At 35.1% G+C, this 19,515-nt stretch overlaps 1 protein-coding gene across 3 annotated transcripts in view; it reads right to left on the bottom strand.

Moving 5' to 3' along the window:
- The window catches only part of LOC143233862 (dual oxidase-like), an 86,669-nt gene that overhangs the window by 41,075 nt on the left and 26,079 nt on the right, over window positions 1-19,515 (bottom strand). For all 3 annotated transcript variants that reach the window (XM_076470669.1, XM_076470668.1, XM_076470667.1), the window contains 3 exons: window positions 19,286-19,473; window positions 6,195-6,399; window positions 5,866-6,032 (listed from right to left, as the gene is read on the bottom strand). In XM_076470669.1, coding sequence (XP_076326784.1) covers window positions 5,866-6,032; window positions 6,195-6,399; window positions 19,286-19,473 — 560 coding nt within the window. The remainder of the gene's footprint in view (window positions 1-5,865; window positions 6,033-6,194; window positions 6,400-19,285; window positions 19,474-19,515) is intronic.

Here is a 19,515-nt window from a genome sequence, read left to right on the forward strand (position 1 = left end):
TATATTCCCAAGCGACTTTAGTAGCTGAAAGTATTATTCTTTAACATAGTTACATAAAAATTATTAGGTAACTGAAATAAGATTCGCGATTCCAAAACGTGCCGTTAACGGAGTGCATTTTATTTATACAATTTATAGCTTAAATCAGATGAGTTTGTTTTTTACGTAATGTTACAGTTTAACTTCGCAGCCTAGAATATATAAGAATTATAGTAATTGTATAATATACAAACAATAATAAATTATGTAACTTTATATCAGAGCATTTTGTATTGTAGAAATGTAAACCTTAAATTAGGATGTTTCTGTAGCATACACGAAATAGAGTAGGTTATTATGTACTTTTAGTCCACAATTTACACTTGGTTTACATAAATCTATACAACAATTAAGGAACATTTTATATGTTGTTGTTTTTTTTTATTTACTTACAATCAAAGTGTGAACGTTTTAATCTCCATCTAGAAGAAAAGTTTAAGTAGAAATAAAAGACCTCAAAATGTAATCGAAGATACGAGAATATTCAACCCATAAAATTATATTGCCATCACATCAACACCGACGTAAAAGTGTTATAGTAGACGTTATGTAAGGTGCGACGCCTTTCAGATCATTGCAGTTAAATTTGCCTTCAGCATTCTATATTTATATGGAACATTTGATATGCGACAAGTTAACAAACAGCAGGAGTAAGATGAGAAAATTTTCAGTTAGATGTCAAGTTATATGTGGTCCGATTCATTATTTTTTAAACGTCTATTTATCATTTAAACCAGGAATAAGCATGCTATAATAATAAATAAAGACTACAATTGTTAAAATGACTAAGTTAAAAAACATTAAAGTAGGAAGTAGAAAAGCCAGACAAAAAAAAGGCACGAATTCAACAAATAGGGAAATGATTGACATGATGGTAAGCTAAGCCCAGAGTTAGTCTTAACTCCTAACTATACTCTTCAAAAAAAGAAACGCAAAAGGCAAAATATGAGACAAATTGTTAACAAGTTTATTCCGGGTAGTTCTGTATGACATGTGTGAAACTTCGCACATTCACTGCTGAACATCCAAAGTCTGCAAAGGCGAAGTCCACGCTCACTAAGTGAAGTTTAACGTCACTAATCGTCAATAACGAGTATGCCCCCCGTGAGCATCAATAACTGCTTGGCATCTCCAGCCCATGGAAACGATGAGATGACGAATCACATCCTGTGGAATGGCTGTCCACTCAGCCTGCAAAGCTGCTGCAAGCTGAGGTAGAGTCTGCGGTTGAGGTTGTCGCCGTCGCAGACGTCGGTCCAACTCGTCCCAAAGATGTTCGATGGGGTTTACATCTGGTGATCTGGAGGGCCAGGGAAGAACGTTGATGTTGTGGTGTCTCAAGAAGACAGTGGTGAGTCGGGCTGTGTGAGGACGGGCGTTGTCATGTTGAAAAACGTCGTTGACGTTCACCATGATGGGTTGCACATGGAGCCTAAGATTCTCGTAGACGGTTGCGTACGGCCTGATCAGAAATCCTACGTAGCCCTGGTATGGTTAAGGCAGTATACGTCGCAGTGGTGGTCCTATCCCGAAGGTGACGTAACCGGATGTTGTGATCTTGTGCGGGCGTGGTCACACGAGGTCTGCCAGATCGTGGACGGTCACGAGTTGATCCATGTTGTTGGTGACGATTCCATAGCCTTGTGATGGTGCTTGGGTGGACATTCACAGCTCTGGCAACATCTGATCGAGATTCGCCTACTTCCAAGCGACCCGTTGCCTTGTGCTTCAGTTAGTATTGGCGTAACTGTATTGCGTGTCGGTGGCTTAAAACTGAGCTATGGAAACCGAGAACCCGTCACTTTTATACGGATTTTGCACATGTTGCACTTGCAGAACATGCAGATCTCTCAAACAAATTTATTGGACACGCATGCGTTTTGGCGAAAAATCCGATGTTTTCCTCCGTTTTCAAAGTGCACAACTTTTATTGTCATTTTGGTCTGACAATCAGTGCCTTAACACGTGTAACATCACATACTCTGAGCTTGTAACGTTATTACATATATTTCTCTTTAAAAATAACAAAAATATCCCTTTTGCGTTTCTTGTTTTGAAGAGTATATGTACAAATCCACATATTGTCTTGATCACAGCGTTGTTTTTATATCCAGTTTTATTATTATTATTATAACAACAAGTTATTGGAATAGGGAGGGCATAACGTAATGTATTCGCAATAAATTCAGATATTAAAAATAAGTCGAGTAGAACTCGACTATACGTTAATGCCAAGGTATTACTTCGAATTAAAGATGCACACCACTTTTAAAAGGGATTGTCGGGGAAAAACAAATTTGGATGATGATTAGAAAGGAGTAAATACGTTTTAAGAGTTTAATAAATCAAATGTTAATGAAATATAATAACAAATACATAAAATATACAGGAAATTTAAAACTTTCATTACAATAATGTTTTTCCTGATTTCTTTATTTAAATCAAAATGTTACTTCTATGTTTCCTCTGACTCTTACTTTCTGAAGTTAAAGCATCTTCATCTCTTGATTCACTATTATCCCAAAAAATGTCATCTTGCGTTCAATCTTTTTCATTGAATAAACATTTTAAAAATGATTTTCTAATGTTATCCAACACTTCTTTTCAAGCTTTTGAAATCCATGCTGCTATTGTCGATGCCCTTCTTATTTTACTACTTGGTATCAAAGCATGATTGTCTTTATTCAGCCAAGCATCATAATGCTCAAGGATACGATCTTTGAATGATTTGTTAATGGACACATCAAGAGGTTGTAACTGACTTGTTATTCTGAAAAGAATTATACCCAGACCACTGTTTTTTGTTTCTTAACCTTCTCTTGATTTTATCGGAGAGATGGCCACGAAATGCATTCATTACAAGCATGTTCCGTTGTAGTAATAATGCACCAGGTCGACGTTCCAATAAAACATCCCAACCACTCTTCCAATAGCTCAGTTTTTTTGTTTTGTTTTTTACCACGAACTATTACATCTATGGGAAAAATTGTTTTCTGGCAATGTTTTTCTGTTTAATGACATACGGTGGTAATTTATTTCCATCTGCAGTTATAGATAGCCTGACACTAACTCCACTTTTTCATAACCAGTGGTTTTGATTGTCACCTGTTTTTCTCCTTTGGCATTTACAGTTTAGTTGTGTGGCATATGGAATAAAACTGCCCTTACCGATTTAGTTCAGGGAATGTTGATTCCTTTGGCGTAAAGCAATAACATAACATTGATATTCAGTAAGTTTTGTTTCAAAATCTGAAGGCAATTTATGACTAACTGTTGTCCTTCGACATAATTAACCTTCATTTTTCATAAATTTCTCACACCAGTCACGACTAGATTTGAAACAGAATATCACTATTTCCTGCATATTATTTAGCTTTTAACATTAAGACTTCTCTCGTTACAGGCAGTCCTTTATTTCGTAACTCTCTGAAATACGTTAAAACGCTGACATTAATTTCGGCACGTCTTCCTTTACTTTGAGCCAGAAAATAACTGTACATTCCTTGTAAGAAAACTAAGTTTTCATATCGCGCCAACAACGTACATTTGCCTCACTTACCTTATATTTTTTACCGGCTGCACGATTCCTAATCTGTTCGGCGCACAAAATAATTTTTCTTTTAAATTCGGCATTGTACGTAAAACGCTTTTCGATGGGTAAAAAAACGCAATAAAAAAACAAAATAAAATTGCGTTTGAACAACGGAAAATTCAGAATAGAGGACGGTAATATCAAACTACACCGCTAGAGGCGTTGACACCGGCGAATTTGACGCTTTGTACGTGTTATGCTGGTTTCTTTTCATCTTTTTTAGCTAAGTTCTTTTCAAAATATATTTTTTTTTTTGTTAATGCAGAATTTTTTCGAAAATTTGTTGTTCGAAGAAAACGATGTTTCGAGACTTTTGAAGGGCGAAAAGTAAGAACTCGAACTTAAGAAGCACAGTTTGGAAAAATGTGAAGAAATCCGTTATAATTTAGAAGTAATACGATATATATTAAACACACACACTGAACCTGTAAACAGACGATTGCTCTGTATATGGCCCAGATTCTTATATGAAAACACCAGGGAGCATGTAGCAATAACTATTGACACTTAACCTTAATGATATAGGGTAATTCGTAGAGACTGTAACCTCAAGAGACGACAAAAATTCTCATTTCTCTTGGAGATATACAAGCTCCAAATGGGTGACGTAAGTACAAACTGAAAACAGACAACTTGAACGTGCAGTTTGTCAACAATTCAGTATGAATTGTATTATATTCATAACAACTTAATGAAGAGTTATGGTATCCTAATTTCTTTAAAAATTGTTCTAGATATAAAGTTTATAAAATACATGGACTTCAACAATCTAGAGTATAACCTGCAATTTGGTTCATTTCTATATGAAACCGAAATAATTTTGTTAATAATTCCATCCATAGGCAACTGTGAACCTTATAAGCCACCTTATCAAGGAACGAAGTAATTTTTATAGTTTACCGAATGTGAAAATAAACTCTTTTTACCGCTTTCTGTCCCCAACTGTCCTAGTTAAAGTATGAATCACCTATTATCGGTTGGTACTTGTGCTACACAGAATCACACCGTGTAAATGTAATCCTTGTTACGATCTACATTCAGTAAAGTAATCTTGTGTTATTATTTCAGAAATTTCAAAAAGAAGGAAATTGTTACACAAAGTTATTTTTTGTGTGCATTATATACCTAAAACGATTTAGTTTACGTACCAGTTCATTTTGAGCAGTATCTGTGTATTCACACATACATAAATCATTTTGCGGCAAGACGTAAATTTTTCGTATGTGTATTTTTTTTTGTTGTTTCCTCAGTCAGTATCAAATGTCCATTAGTAATAACTTTAAGCCAATGAAATACATTATTTTGTATAAAACGTCTCTATAGTCAACTTACGAAAGTTTCCCGAATTATATTAAAGCATTCCAACAAATGGAAAAATTGCAATAATTCATAATTAATAGCTAAAACTACTATGTAATTAATAACAATCTGCAAAATTTCTCCTGCTGTTGCCAGTTCAGTTTGTTTAACAAATCAAATAATATACAGTTTCCGTTTCGCAGTGAAGTTTTGCTAGTCTACAGAAGAAACATTTAACAAATAGCGTCCCTGGCATGGCCAAGTGCGTAAGGCGTGCGACTCGTAATCCGAGGGTCGCGGGTTCGTGCCCACGTCGCGCTAAACATGCCCGCCCTCCCAACCGTGGGGGTGTATAATGTGACGCTCAGTCTCACTATTCGTTAGTAAAAGAGTAGCCCAAGAGTTGGCGGTGGGTGGTGATGACTAGCTGCCTTCCCTCTAATCTTACACTGCTAAATTAGGGACGGCTAGCACAGATAGCCCTCGAGTAACTTTGTGCGAAATTCCCAAACAAACAAACCCTGTTGTCTCCCTTCCACCCACCTTCTGCATCTCCTTCAATAATATTAAAACTCATTTAGTACTTTGTTGATTTCCGACCAGAAATTTCCGTGTAATACTACTTTATATTGATACTCACTTAGACCAGTAATATTGTAAAGTTATTTATCTAAACTAATTAATGTTGAAGTTTATTTTGCCGTCACAAATATGCATAAAATACCGAAAATGTTTGGTATTTTTAACTAAGCCTTTTTTAAAAGTATTTAAGATCTCTGTCTTATGCAAGTGAAGTTTGTAATCCAAGTTTTGCTTAACGACTATATTCGTTTACAAGAAAAAACAAACAGAAACAGAGTACATTCCTAAAACACTTTAAAGATTGTTTGAATTAGCAGCGAGATACGAGTTTGTTATATGAATTTAACTCTTACCTGAAGGCTTGCTATAACCCATCTTCGTGCTCGTTGGAAGATCTCTTCATCTGGCCAGTCAGGATGTTCATTTTGTATTTGCAATGCTACAGCATTATGGTAACGGAAGAAGAGAATTCCGAAGGCCAAGAGTGCTGGATTTTGATTGGTGCGTGGATCTCCTAGTACTATAGAAATGTAGACAAAACTAGTTTGTTTAAACCAAAGTGGTTGCACGAAATAAGTTATATTTTAGTATTAATATCTGGATACTAAAACAATTTTCTAAGTAACCCCTGTAAGATTATTTATAGCTTTTGACTGTCACAATAATTTTCTTAGTAACTCACAGAACATTCTTTCTAAGTTCAACATTCCGAGGTAATGGGCAGGTGGAGAGTTGATTAAGGGGACTCTTTCTTTGTTTTTCGGAGGAAATTTTCCTTTATTGTCCACTCGGAAGGTTCCGTTTTGAAAAGACCTCATAGAGTTGACCCAAGCCTCGCTTGTGCTGTACACAAAGCTTCCGTCGATCCAACTGGTCATCAGGTTTACCTGCAAAGGTTCAAGGAAGCAGTGCTCATATGTACACAACTATTTTTCATAGATGAAGTTCTAACGAATAACATTTTCTTTTGTTGATGTATCATCATATTTAGAATGATGCAAGTTGTAGCTTGACGCAAGTAGCATTGAAACGATCATGGTATACGATTTGTTATCCAATGAGTACACCCTTGTGCAAATTAATTGAAACAAGACGGAAAATTACGATTTTTTCAATTTTTTGCGTTTTATTTCTGAGAATCCGACTATTACCCACAAATTAATACATGATATGACCGTCTTTATTTTTCAGAAGATCATTAATCCGCTGTGGCATCAAGTCCACGAGTTGCCTGCAATCTTTAATAATTTTTGGATCGCAGTACCACACTTCAATTAGCTTATTTTTCATAGTACAGTGTTTTCCCCAAAGTATTTCTTTACAAATCGCCCAAAGATTTTCAATAGGATTTAAGTTCGAAGAGTTTCCAGGCCAGTCCAGCACCTTTGTAGTCGTTGTAGTCGTAAAATTCTTATATCATAAAGTTTCGATGTGAGGCACGTAGCCAGATCTTGCTGGAAAATGCCAGATCCATCTGGAAATCTCTTTCAATTCTGGAACGACTCTTCTGTGTAAAACGTCGATGTACTGTGGTCCTCGCATCATACCTTCTGCGATATGTAAGCTTCCGACGCCAAAGTAGCTGAAAAAGCCCCAAAACATCTTATTCAAGGGATGTTTTATGAACTGACTGATGTGAGATTTTCGAAGTTTCTCTCCTAGAGATCTGCAAACATAGACGTTTTTGACCCTATAAGAAGAAATGAGTCGTCACTGAATAATACCTTTGTTCTTGCGTCCAGTTTTTGTATTTCGGACCCACTGATACCGTTTTTTCTTCATTGAGTTGGTAAGAAGTTGTTTTTTTTACTGGTCTCCTTGCCCTTCTAACGCAATTTCGAATGACGTAATATTTCTCAAAATTTCGTCATATATCCCAAAAATAAATCGACCGTACTGCAAAACACAGTTAATGACGCCGACTGTGTGACAAAACGACTATTAAAGAAAATCAGCGGGTCCAGCGAGCCTACACCAGCCGCCATGCTAAAAATATTGTAAAATGACCATTTGTTTCAATTAATTTGCACAAGGGTGTAAGTACATTTCGTATTAGTTTATTAATGATATATGCATTAAAAATCAATTAAGCTTTCGAGAAATAATATTTAGTAACACTGTAGATACCTGAATACGAGATGTCTTTCTTTGAAATAGTCATACTGGTTTTCTCGAGTAACTTAGTCATCTTTCTAGATTTTCAATGATAGTTTTGCAATTTCTTTTTCAATTCAAATTATCAAATGTATTTTAAATTATTGGTCTTTTAGTATCAAGTAGAGCAGATTAAGTTATATACGAAGAAAGGAGTAAATCTCTTCCCCCCTGGCCCGGCATGGCCAGGTGGGTTAAGGCGTTCGACTCGTAACTTGAGGATCGCGTGTTCAAATCCCCGTCACACCAAACATGCTCGCCCTTTCAGGGGTGGGGACGTTATAATGTAACGTTCAATCCCACTATTCGTTGATAAAAGTGTAGCTCAAGAGTTGGCGGTAGATGGTGATGACTAGCTGTCTTTCCTCTAGTCTTACACTGCTAGATTAGGAACGGTTAGCGCAGATAGCCTTCATGTAGCTTTGTGCAGCTAGTCATCACCACCCACCGCCAACTCTTGGGCTACTCTTTTACCAACGAATAGTGGGATTGACCGTCACATTATACACCCCCACGGCTGGGAGGGCGAGCATGTTTAGCGCGACGGGGGCGCGAACCCGCGACCCTCGGATTAGGAGTCGCACGCCTTACGCGCTTGGCCATGCCAGGCCAATGTAGAAGCAACGAAGCTCTGAACTGAGCATACATGAAACAAAAACAACTAATACGTTATCAAAACTATCGTACAAAGCCAATAAAAGGTAGGTTAAACACTCGGGGCGATCTCATACAGCGAGATTACGTATACTCGGAATAGTTCATAAATAAACTTAAAGGTTATTATTCCTCCTGCATTGAACAACACATCGTAAAGAAATTTATTCTCAATTTTCAGAGCGTGTATTATCACGACCTCAAAGCAGCGCATAACATGAGCACTCAATGTAATACAAATATGCTGGAAGTTGGTTGGATGTTTTGAATATCCTAGAAAATCAACATACGAGCCATCTTTGTTCTTTCATTTTCTCTCTCTCTCTCTCTCCTATTGAACTTGTAGACAACTGGGAATGCACCTGGTCACCAGCATCTTTCCTATTTTGATCGAAAAGAGATTTAACAGTTACTCTTAACCCATTCACTCCATAGTGAAGGCGTTCTTGTGGTAACGGAACTCAAACAATAAGTTCACTGTACAAACAAGCTAACTACTTGTTCCATCGGAGCCTACGTTAAAAAGAGGTACTAATTTGCAGCCGATTCCTTCAAGATATTTGCATTTTTTTCAGCCCTTCCATCATCAGCAAAACGTCCGCCTTCACACTTATTTAGCTTTTAATCAACTGGTTTAAAATGCTTTTAGTCAAAAAGCCAAGAAAGATAACTTATTTTTTAAGCCAATGAATGATTTTCGTGACACATTGAAATCTCAAAACAATGGTTTGAAAGTGTTAACGATGTGAAGTATTTAAATTGTATTTAAATAATGTAAATGAGTTTACAGATACCCGCTAACCACCAACGATAACAACAAACGTGGTGATATTTTGCCAAGTGTGCCACCTCCTAACCGGTTTTCAGCAAAAATGTACCTATGAATTTATAACGTAGTACTCTAACCCTGTACTTGTGCAACTGAAATTAAACTTCCTAGAAAGTTATCACATAGGACATAGAAAATAACAAGGAATCTTCTGGCGAGAACTTTGTATAACAAGCGAGTCTTGTAGCTGCCTGATATCTTAAGTAATATTCAATTATGGGGAAAAATAAGCACCATTTCTTACGATAACGAATTAATAAAAGGGGGTATTCCAGTCACACAAAAATCCCCCCCATGGCTCAGCGACAATTTTGTTGTGGTGGGGGCTTGTGTTAAATTTCGGAGCTCAATCCCAGTGGTGAGCACAGCTAAGAAAAATAAATTAAGAGGGATAAATGAAGAACAAAACAATAAAACCTATGTCTGATATATACAAGGTTGTTGTTGTTGTTGTTCAACCCCCCAGATATACAATGGGCTGGCTATCTTCGCTATTCCTACCTCGGATATTGACCCCTACCTCTGTGTACGTACTTATAGCATTCAAGCTTATCGCCGATCCATAAGAGAACAAAATGTATAAATGAAACGTGATAGAGGGAGAATAATACGAACAATGTTCGATTTTATTTTAAATGCACGTGCTACCCGAGCTCTTACGTAGAAGAAGGTTGCGGAGGGAGGGCTATCTGGTTAACGAGCATCACAGAAATTAAGCCACAGACCCACAAACGCCGATGTTTCTATTGAACGTGACAAACATTGTCATCACAATGTACCATCAGGGATTCTTGGGTAATTTACGGGTATGTAGAATCTTATACTGGCGAACCCACATGTGGTTTTGTGTGCAAATCCTATGGGATTCGATACCCATGATGATTAAAAACAAATTTTTCTATATTTTTTCCAAAATCTATAGAAAATAGCAAGTTTCATAATTAACAACACACACACACACATTTTAGTTATCTACTTATCAGTACACTTGTCTCAACTTCATCTAAGTACTTATGTATTCAGCGCCATAAGTCACTACAACGTGCGTCTTAAAGATAAATGTTATTCAATAAATTATAAAACGAAAGAAACAATTCTGCACACATCTCACTCTCACCGTGTTTAAGGCTTTCAAAGACAGTTATGTACGAGTATGTAATTAATAAAATATAATTGATCGATTTACTTATTCGACCAAACAATTTCACAATTGTACCAGTTGCATTAAGGTCTGGTCCTTGGAGGAAAAATACAAAAACAATATCGATATTGACATAGAAGAACCACGAAATGTTATTAGAGACAATATTATTGTTCTGCAACACTTTATTGTTAACGGTTTTTTCTAACCGTCTGTAGAAGTTAAAACTGGTTTTGTCATCATTTCGTTACCGACCAGACACTAAAAACTCACTCAACGGCTTATAATACCATTATTTGTTACTTTTGACGAAGATTGTGCTGGTGCAATGGAAAGTGTTCACACAGTAAACATATCGCCAGTTGGAATTCTTAAAATATGATGAATTCCTTGAATTTTCACTCATCCAAATTTTCAACAAGTTAGAATTTTGAGGAAAATCTGTGCATATATCTAATCTACTATGCAAAGTCTCTGAACGAAGCTACTTTTTTTTTTTTTTTATTTACTATTTGAACACACGAGGCGAGTGAAAAGTGAAATCTATTGCTAAAATCAGGTTTGTCTTTAGAAAGAAGTAACCTACTTTAATAACTGAAAAACAACATATTGTTCCGTTAGACTTAAAAACATAATAACTGCAAGCTTTTATAGTTTTATTGCTCGTGTATCTCGTATCGTAGGTTTCTTCATACCAATTGTTGATGAAAATGTGTATTATAACGCGAGTTGCACCAACATTTAAAAACGGTTGCACATAACTGATAAAAGACCTGTTTTGAAATTGTTTAATTTAATGACGGTTTAGTTATCCATCTTGAAAGTTCTGGCGCTAACATTTCTAAATCAAGTAACATGATTAGTAATTTTTAATGGTTTTTCTTTCGAGTTTGTCAAGGATGAACCACTCAAAATCAAGTGATGATGTTAAGTGAAAAGCATAATACCACACACAGTAGCTGTTTACGGTTAAGCACAAATTTTCACAATGGTCTATCTGTGTTGTGCCGTGCCCACTACAGGTTTTAGCGTCATAAGATTGACCTCCACTCTAGCATTATGGGATGAAGTGGCAACACAAGAAGAGATTGTGTGCAACCTCGTTCAGTTTTCTCATCTAGATATATCTGTAGAAACCATGCAGAATCACAAAAATTACCATTTAAAAACCTAGGGATATTATAAATAATTTCTATAACTGCTACACAGATTAATAATACTTTAAAAATTAAACCCACCAACCCTCACTATGTTCAAACTGCTTGTACAACATGCAAAGTTACTTCCTTAAACAAATCATCAAGAACATCTAACAATTTAATGATTACCACGGCAAGTTTGAGACATTGGAAAACCAAGACCTGGGGAAATTAGATTTCAAAATCATATCGAATAATCAAATATTATATTCCCGAAAATACGTACTTGTAGCAAGACCAATTAGTAAATAAATGTTTAGGAGTAAGTAGATCTCACATACAACAGATAAAATTACAGATATGTCACTTATCTTTTGTGGAAGAATACTTGTCGAATTAAATGTTTTGGTTAAAGTTTAATACTTTTCCCAAACATTATGGAAATATAGAATGTGATAGAAACCAAAAGTGTAAACATCCCTGCATATCATTCTCTACTATTCACTAGAAGTAACAGGTGTTAGTTACCACGGTGATGTCATGGGGACAAAACGAAAAACATTCAAGTCTTTACTCTAAACAAAACTGAAGTACGTTAATCAGTCAAATAACGAAGTATTTTGAAAACTTATTTCACTTGTGTAATAAAAATATAGGTAATGTCGTCAAAAATTTAATTATAAACAGGTTTTCTGTATTAACAGAAACAGGGAGTTACGGTACTTCAAGTAGTGTTACAGAAGAAATAAAAATGTAGTGACAATCTGTTGAGATACTTAAGCAGTTTTCTTTTCCGTTGATCGTGATAATAATCGTCAGCAACAAAAGTCACGTGTGGTAATAGTTTCATTTGTTTTTAATTTATCCAGAAGAGCTAGGGTAGAATCTCTGCTTAATATGTAATTATCACATCAAGTTATACACGAGTAAAACAAGTGTGCTTTGTACGAGATTGAATTTGGGCCGGTATCATTAAATGCAACTGTAGCACAACTTCCTCTAAGACAGCAATCCATGTTGTCGTTTTTTTGACACAGTTATTTTATATTATGGAGTTACCGTTATACGTTTATTTTAATGCCTGCGCTTAAGTTTGAAGCATGTGACATACTGTTGGACGTGTTTCGCGCAAGTCCTCCCTATTCTCTAAATCTGTAGAAAATTCTTGAGTAAAAAAAATCAACAATATTTGTTTTGCGAAAACGCTAACATGTTTTCGAACATTGGTGAAAGTTCGGGAATCTTGCGTGATTGGTACATAACTGACGCGCCACGAAACAGATATTATTGGTCAGCTACAGTCAGTATACACAAGCCTCGGAAGTTATAGCTGTGATAAACGTGTAGTTCTATTAACAAGTAATTCGACCAGGAATATTTATAGATTTCGAACATTATAAACAGTTCAACTTCAGTGTATTAACTTCGGACGTTAGCGTTTCTAAGAGGACATTAGATGTCAGCTTGTAAGAGAGCGAGGCCTGCCAAAAAAAGACAGCTAGTTTAAGCGAGGCGTAACAATATCAACTGAGTTAATTTGCTGAACCGCTGATAAAATATTCAGTTCCAAACCAAATAGAATACTCAGTATACTTTGTAAAACTCGTATGCAAGTCAATATTTATAATAAATTTGTAATAACCGTTATTTATAAATTGTATTGTTGTTTGTGTATTAAAATATATTGGTGTTAAGAAAGAAAATTGTGTATCAATCTTGTTAGCAAATATCAAATTTGCTACATTTTAGAAACTCAAATAACTGGTATATTAAAACAATGTTTTTGCTATATGAAATTGCAATACGTAACGCAAATATAATAAAGAAGAAACCCAACCGAGAAAATTCATATGTAACACGTGTGATATACAAATTTTCTTAAACTGTTAAAAGACAAGAAAGTAGAACATTAAAGACTAGCAACAGACTATTTAGAGCAGATTTAACGTTTCATAACGTTCGAACAAGATGAATCACGTTTTAAGAACACGCACAAGTAGGCAAGTACGTTTTTCTAAGATTAAAAAAAACGAAAGATGTAGATCTCCAAGTGATAGGAGAAACAAAAATAATGCGAAGAATGAGAAAGTACCAAGACATCAGGAGAATGTTTAAGGCCCTTAGAACGATGAAGCAAAACTTCGTGCGTGCGTGTGCACACAAACATGTGTAAAGAGGCCAGACTAGGATGAGTTTATTCTTCCCCACCAACTTTTCTGGTTTCATCACGCGCAACAAAACATTGTAATTCAGGTTTAGAACAAGTTACAGCAAGAACACTACTGTATTCACGTTAAGCCACGGCCCAAACAAATTCTACTAGACGTTCCCTCTCCTGCTACAAATCTCGTACATCAGTCGGAGAAATAATTAATGAGGAAGATTACCGCCAGAGGCTAAGGAGTCATTTGACCCCACCCGCAGGAAACGTCCTCTCTACAGTAGTTCGTTATAAAAAAAACAGGTACCCACTGGTTCGTGAATGGTAAAAAGTTTATAAGGATGCCGTAGATCCTAATTAAAACATTTTAACTGCAACACTGAATCCTGACCAAGATATTACGAAACTTGAATTTATAGTGACGAAATAGAATAAAAACTGACTATGGTGTTAAGAAACTGGATTTAAAGCAGAATACGACGGATTTGAGAGATCACATGTACAATTAATATTTTATGAGTACGTGCGTCATTTGATCACAGTCACAATGGGATATCTGTCGTGTCCACAGAGGATCGAATCCCCGACTTTTAGCATTATAAATTTGAATACTTACCACTGTGCCATCGATGGACTAGTAATTAATTCCATGAGACCGAACAATTACAGAAAAAGATATTCAGTCCTAAGAGGTACATTGGAGAAACTGCTAAATTTATATCGTAAAAGCTGGATAAAGTTTAAAGATTGAAAAGGAACTATTTACACTAAGACTATTATTGATGTTAAACTTAACTTATTGTAAATTTTACTTGTAAAAGTTTATACTATAAAGATACTGCAAATATACCTGTTGTCTTTCTTTGAAGGTTTGTTTTTGTTGTTGTTTTTTCAGACAAACTCCCTATTACACAAATATGTAGCATGAAGTTTTCCGTGATTAGAATAACCATGAGGAAAAAAAAAAATTAGAAAATACTTTCATCTAATTTTTAATCTGGCGGGCTATTAAAGGTTATCAAAATATATATTAAAATTATTTAACGCTCTGCTAATCCCTTTACAGCAATTTACTCTTTTTTTTTTTCGGAAGGGGAGAAGAAAGAAAGAAATGTTATCACTTCGTGAGGCAAGACTATATTTATTCATTGTTTAATATTCAAAATGAAAATGTCTAGATAGCACTTATGGGAAAAATTAAGTTTCGCAGATCTTATTAAATCTCCACGGATCTCGTATAGGGGTGTTGGTGACTACAATTATAACAAAAGAAACTTCTTAATCGCCGTGGTTTTAACTTTTTAACTAAATATATGGCAACTTAAGGTGTGTTTACGAAGTTAATTAACACTAACTTTACAAGATCTTTTCGTTGAAGTGTATGGTAACGTTTACAGAGACTTCAATAGATTAAAGTGTTCCCCTATCGTGGGTTTCGTTTTTGCAATATTCCTTTTGTAACATATTGGAACTTAATTTTAATTGGTTGTGTTTCAGATTATTTATTTTTGCGTTCTAATAAAACTAAGGACGTCAAATAACTTAAGTTTACATCAGTTTTTCAGAAAACAACAAAGAAACTAGAATAGCACAGGCGACCAATAACCTTTTACCAATATAGCAATATTATTTATACCAATCAAAGTTTAGTATAAAAGTTGTTTTATACCATAATAAAATCCTATTAAAATTTGTGTAATGTTGTGTTCAAGGTATAGGTTTGTTTTGAATTTCACGCAAAGCTACCCGAGGGCTATATGTTCTAGCCGTCGCTAATTTAGCAGTGTAGGATTAGAGGGAAGGCAGATAGTCATTACCACCCACCGCCAACTGTTGGGCTACTCTTACCAACGAGTAGTGGGATTGAAAATGGCGAGCCTCAACCACCTGGCCATGCCGGGCTACCACAGGGTTTTTCTTAAACCCTTTACGTAATAACAATACTCGTAGTTACTAAACTAAAAACCCTACTTTTATTGACAGCAGTTAATTCGAAATAGAAACAAGTTACTTGCTCACGTTTATTTCTTTAAAAAAACAAGCATAAAACATAGTTCATGATTGGCTAATTAAATTAAACTGAAAAGAACACGTGATAACGTCGAGACTTGTTTACATAAACAAAAAACAACAACTTCTTCTGCAACAATGGATTTTAACTTCAGAATATATTACAGTATTGCGTATCTACGTATTATTAAAATATAATATCGTGTTGAAATGGTTGTTCGTTTTAGCGCAAAGTCTCATTGAGATAGTCTGCAATATCCACCGGATTTATGCGTTACAAGTCACCGCTAATCCACCGAGTTGTGTGTGTATATATTTTGGGTCAATCAATTTTCTTCGTGGGTCTTAATTCGCAAAAAACTGTATAGTAAAAACCGCAGTTGCATCCTAATTTATCGGAACACTACCTCACTATTCCACACAGCACTAAATATCCGACGAGTTAGTTGACTGGGTTTGCTTCTAAATTATGCATCAATTACCAAAACAAACTAGCATACTTTAATCACTACAGCCTAACTCCGTGTATTACTAAACATTTTTCTACACTGTGAAGAAAGTTACAGATAGTACAATTATGCCAATAATATCCAGTCAAACTTTCTTCCTGCTAAACAATACAAAACATACAAATTAAACAATATAGGATATAACACAGCCTCTTTATTGGATTTTTAGCTCCACTTAGCAATCTTATTATACAAAGGAAACAACGACATATGAAACCGAAGCTTGAAACGATAAAAAGTATTAATATCCGACTGTAAAAATTAAAATAATGAAACAGATATCGAAATATTTAAAGGTAGAAACACTTAGTTAACAAACTTGTCCTCTAACTGCCGAGCACCAAATCATTTTATTTTCCCTACTTGACGTGCAGTAATGAGATTACCTCGTGTTCGTTATCCCAAGATGTCTTTGCTGCAGGAGTTAATATCCAGTAGTCGCTATGTTTTTAAGCATCAATACTTGGAATTCGATTAAATTTTCAGGCTTTGTTTGTTGGTAAAAGTCAATTTACTGAACACCAGTTGCCAGTATCTTGCTAATACAGACATTATTTAGACTATATTTTATGTCTAAAATAATGGTGCCCCCGATTTTTATGCCCTTACAATGTATTGTACAACTTTTATCTTTGAACCACATTCCAATAACTCAACGACAAAGTTAATGCTGTCTTACTGTAATACTAAATCACATTTTCATATAAACATACTTAAATTAGACAAAAACTAACACGCGCATTCGAAACATCAGAACATTTACTCTAGTGTCAAACGGGGATAGGTTTTTCTCGGTAAGCGGATGAGATGTTGAATATTTTTTATGCATATTTTTAGTGAGTTAGCAACTTTTAAAATGTCATCTATACTAACAGCGAGATTGATTTTTTCACATTAATTAATGCCTATATATAAACATTTTTCTACACTATGGAGAATTATATATAAACTTTGCGTGGTTCGTCCTAACATGAAGCTTACCGACCCTTACGGGCTATTTAGTGTCTTTTGAAAATATTAAATATACGAACATTAAAGTGTAGCTGCTAGTTTTTTTTTTGTTTTTTTTTAAATGGAATTTTAAGTTACTTAATAATCAAGTGTGAGGAAGAGGTAAAAAATGTTAACATACAATATATTAAGCTGGTTGAACTGACAAAACACAAACTGATATCGATGTTTTTTTTAATTTCGCACAAAGCTACTCGAGGGCTATCTGTGCTAGCCGTCCCTAATTTAGCAGTGTACGACTAGAGGGAAGGCAACTAGTCATCACCACCGACCTGCAACTCTTGGGCTACTCTTTTACCAACGAATAGTGGGATTGACCATAACATTATAACGCCCCCATGGCTGAAAGGGCGAACACGTTTGGCGCGACGGGAATGCGAACCCGCGACCCTCAGATTACGAGTCACACGCCTTAACCCACCTGGCCATGTCGAGCCCAATATCGATGTAATCATTGCAGCTTACATTATCTATCGCGTACGTTTTTTTTTTTTTTTCTTTTAAACTTGCTCCCATTTTTGAATTATATCTGTAAAGTAAATTATAGCCAAGAAAAACATTGCAACTGTTTAGCAATAGAGAATTTAAAATTCCTTTTTTGGTTGCATAATTCGCAAGCTCTTAGAAACAATTACCAACTTACGTAATCGTCTTACCTAAGGGTAAGAAAATTTACATCCTTCCCCACTACCGTTTTCATTGTAAGCACAGAATTATCTCGTCAGACAGTGTGGCTAATAGTGTGTACGAACGCGAAATATTGTCCTAATGTTAATGAATTACTATAATACATTTATTGAACAAACATGACACTAGAATAACTAGGGTATCACTTGAGATGTTAACACTAAATCTAAAGTTGTTGATTAGAATACAACCTGTTCTGTTCAAACGTTTGCGAGCATAAATCAACTTTTACTTATTCGATTCTTTTCACTATTATTTCATGCTGTTTTATATTTCGAGGAATACACAGGTCGAAGCTGCTTTTAACATAAGATATTCTAGCACGTGATAACCTACTTCAATAACCATAAAAAAAATCAGGAAAACTTTAATGCATTGACGTTTACAGACTATTTCAGTTTGTCTAATAAGCTGATTAGACCCTAAAGGGGTGTGGGGGGAGTCTTATTAAAAGGCCTCAGGATCTTATAATGAATTCAGGAGCTCTGTATTTAATTTATTTAGGTTAGCCTTAACAAGTTGTTTATTTACAATCTTTCTGTATCAATTTTAGGTGATATATTAAAACTTGTCTGACGGAAAGAAATGGAAATAAATATTTTTAAATCTCAAACATTTCAATTTCATTATCTTTTTTGACTCTAAACAAACAAACAGGTTTCAATGAAATGTAATTTTGAATATTTATCTTAACACTGCGTTTATTTATGTATTATTCGAACTTTTACATGTGTAAGTATACTCTTATTGGCTTGATACAAGGAGTACATGTTTAGAATTAAAATATTAATTTCTTATCTCTTCCTAACCAGCCAGTTTTAATAACTCGGAGGATCCAGATATCGCATTACAATGGCATTGATGGCTGTTTCCGATTTTATGCCCTTAAAATGTATTGTACAACTTCATCTTTGAACCACATTCCAATAACTCAACGACAAAAGTTAATGCTGTCTTACTGTAATACTGAATCACACTTTCATATAAACGTACTTTAATTAGACAAAAAAAAAAAACAACTAACACGCGCATTCGAAACATCAGAAGAACATTTGCTTTAGTATCAAACGGTGACAGGTTTTTTCTTGCACGTACACAGAGCTGTAAGCTTTCGGAAAGCGGATGAGATGTTCAATATTTTTATGCATATTTCTAAGGAGTTAGCAACTTTTAAATGTCATCTATACTAACAGCGAGATTAATTTTTCACATTAATTCATGCCTATATGTCCTCCGCGTGATAACACTTTGCTGACGTAGAAGAATGATTTTGCACATTGCTGAGGTGCGTGCATAAAATGGTAATTTTCTACGTAATGCATAGTACTGATAAACAGTTGTTTGTTTTTACTATACGTTATTATTGTATTTTTGTTTTTAATACAATTTACTGGAGGTATTAAAAGTTTATATTAATTTAATTTTCTTCCGTATCGTAGTTTAGGTTTGAAACAAAATCCTTTATGACGATGACTCACTTGTTCTCTTGGATTGTTCGGAGACTGACCGGTTCTAGAGTCGTACAGGGCCCTGTGAAAAGGCATGTATTTTCCACCTTTACAGTCCTTATCGTACATCTCATCACACTTAGCTATCTCTATCTTATGGAATTCGATGGGACAGCCTGCTTCACTGGCCATTAAAATCTCCGAAGAAACAACTTGGCCTAAATAAATATATCAAGCCACTTATGCATCAAGATATTTCA

This window comes from Tachypleus tridentatus, chromosome 12 (assembly GCF_004210375.1).
Source record: "Tachypleus tridentatus isolate NWPU-2018 chromosome 12, ASM421037v1, whole genome shotgun sequence".
NCBI lineage: Eukaryota > Metazoa > Arthropoda > Merostomata > Xiphosura > Limulidae > Tachypleus > Tachypleus tridentatus.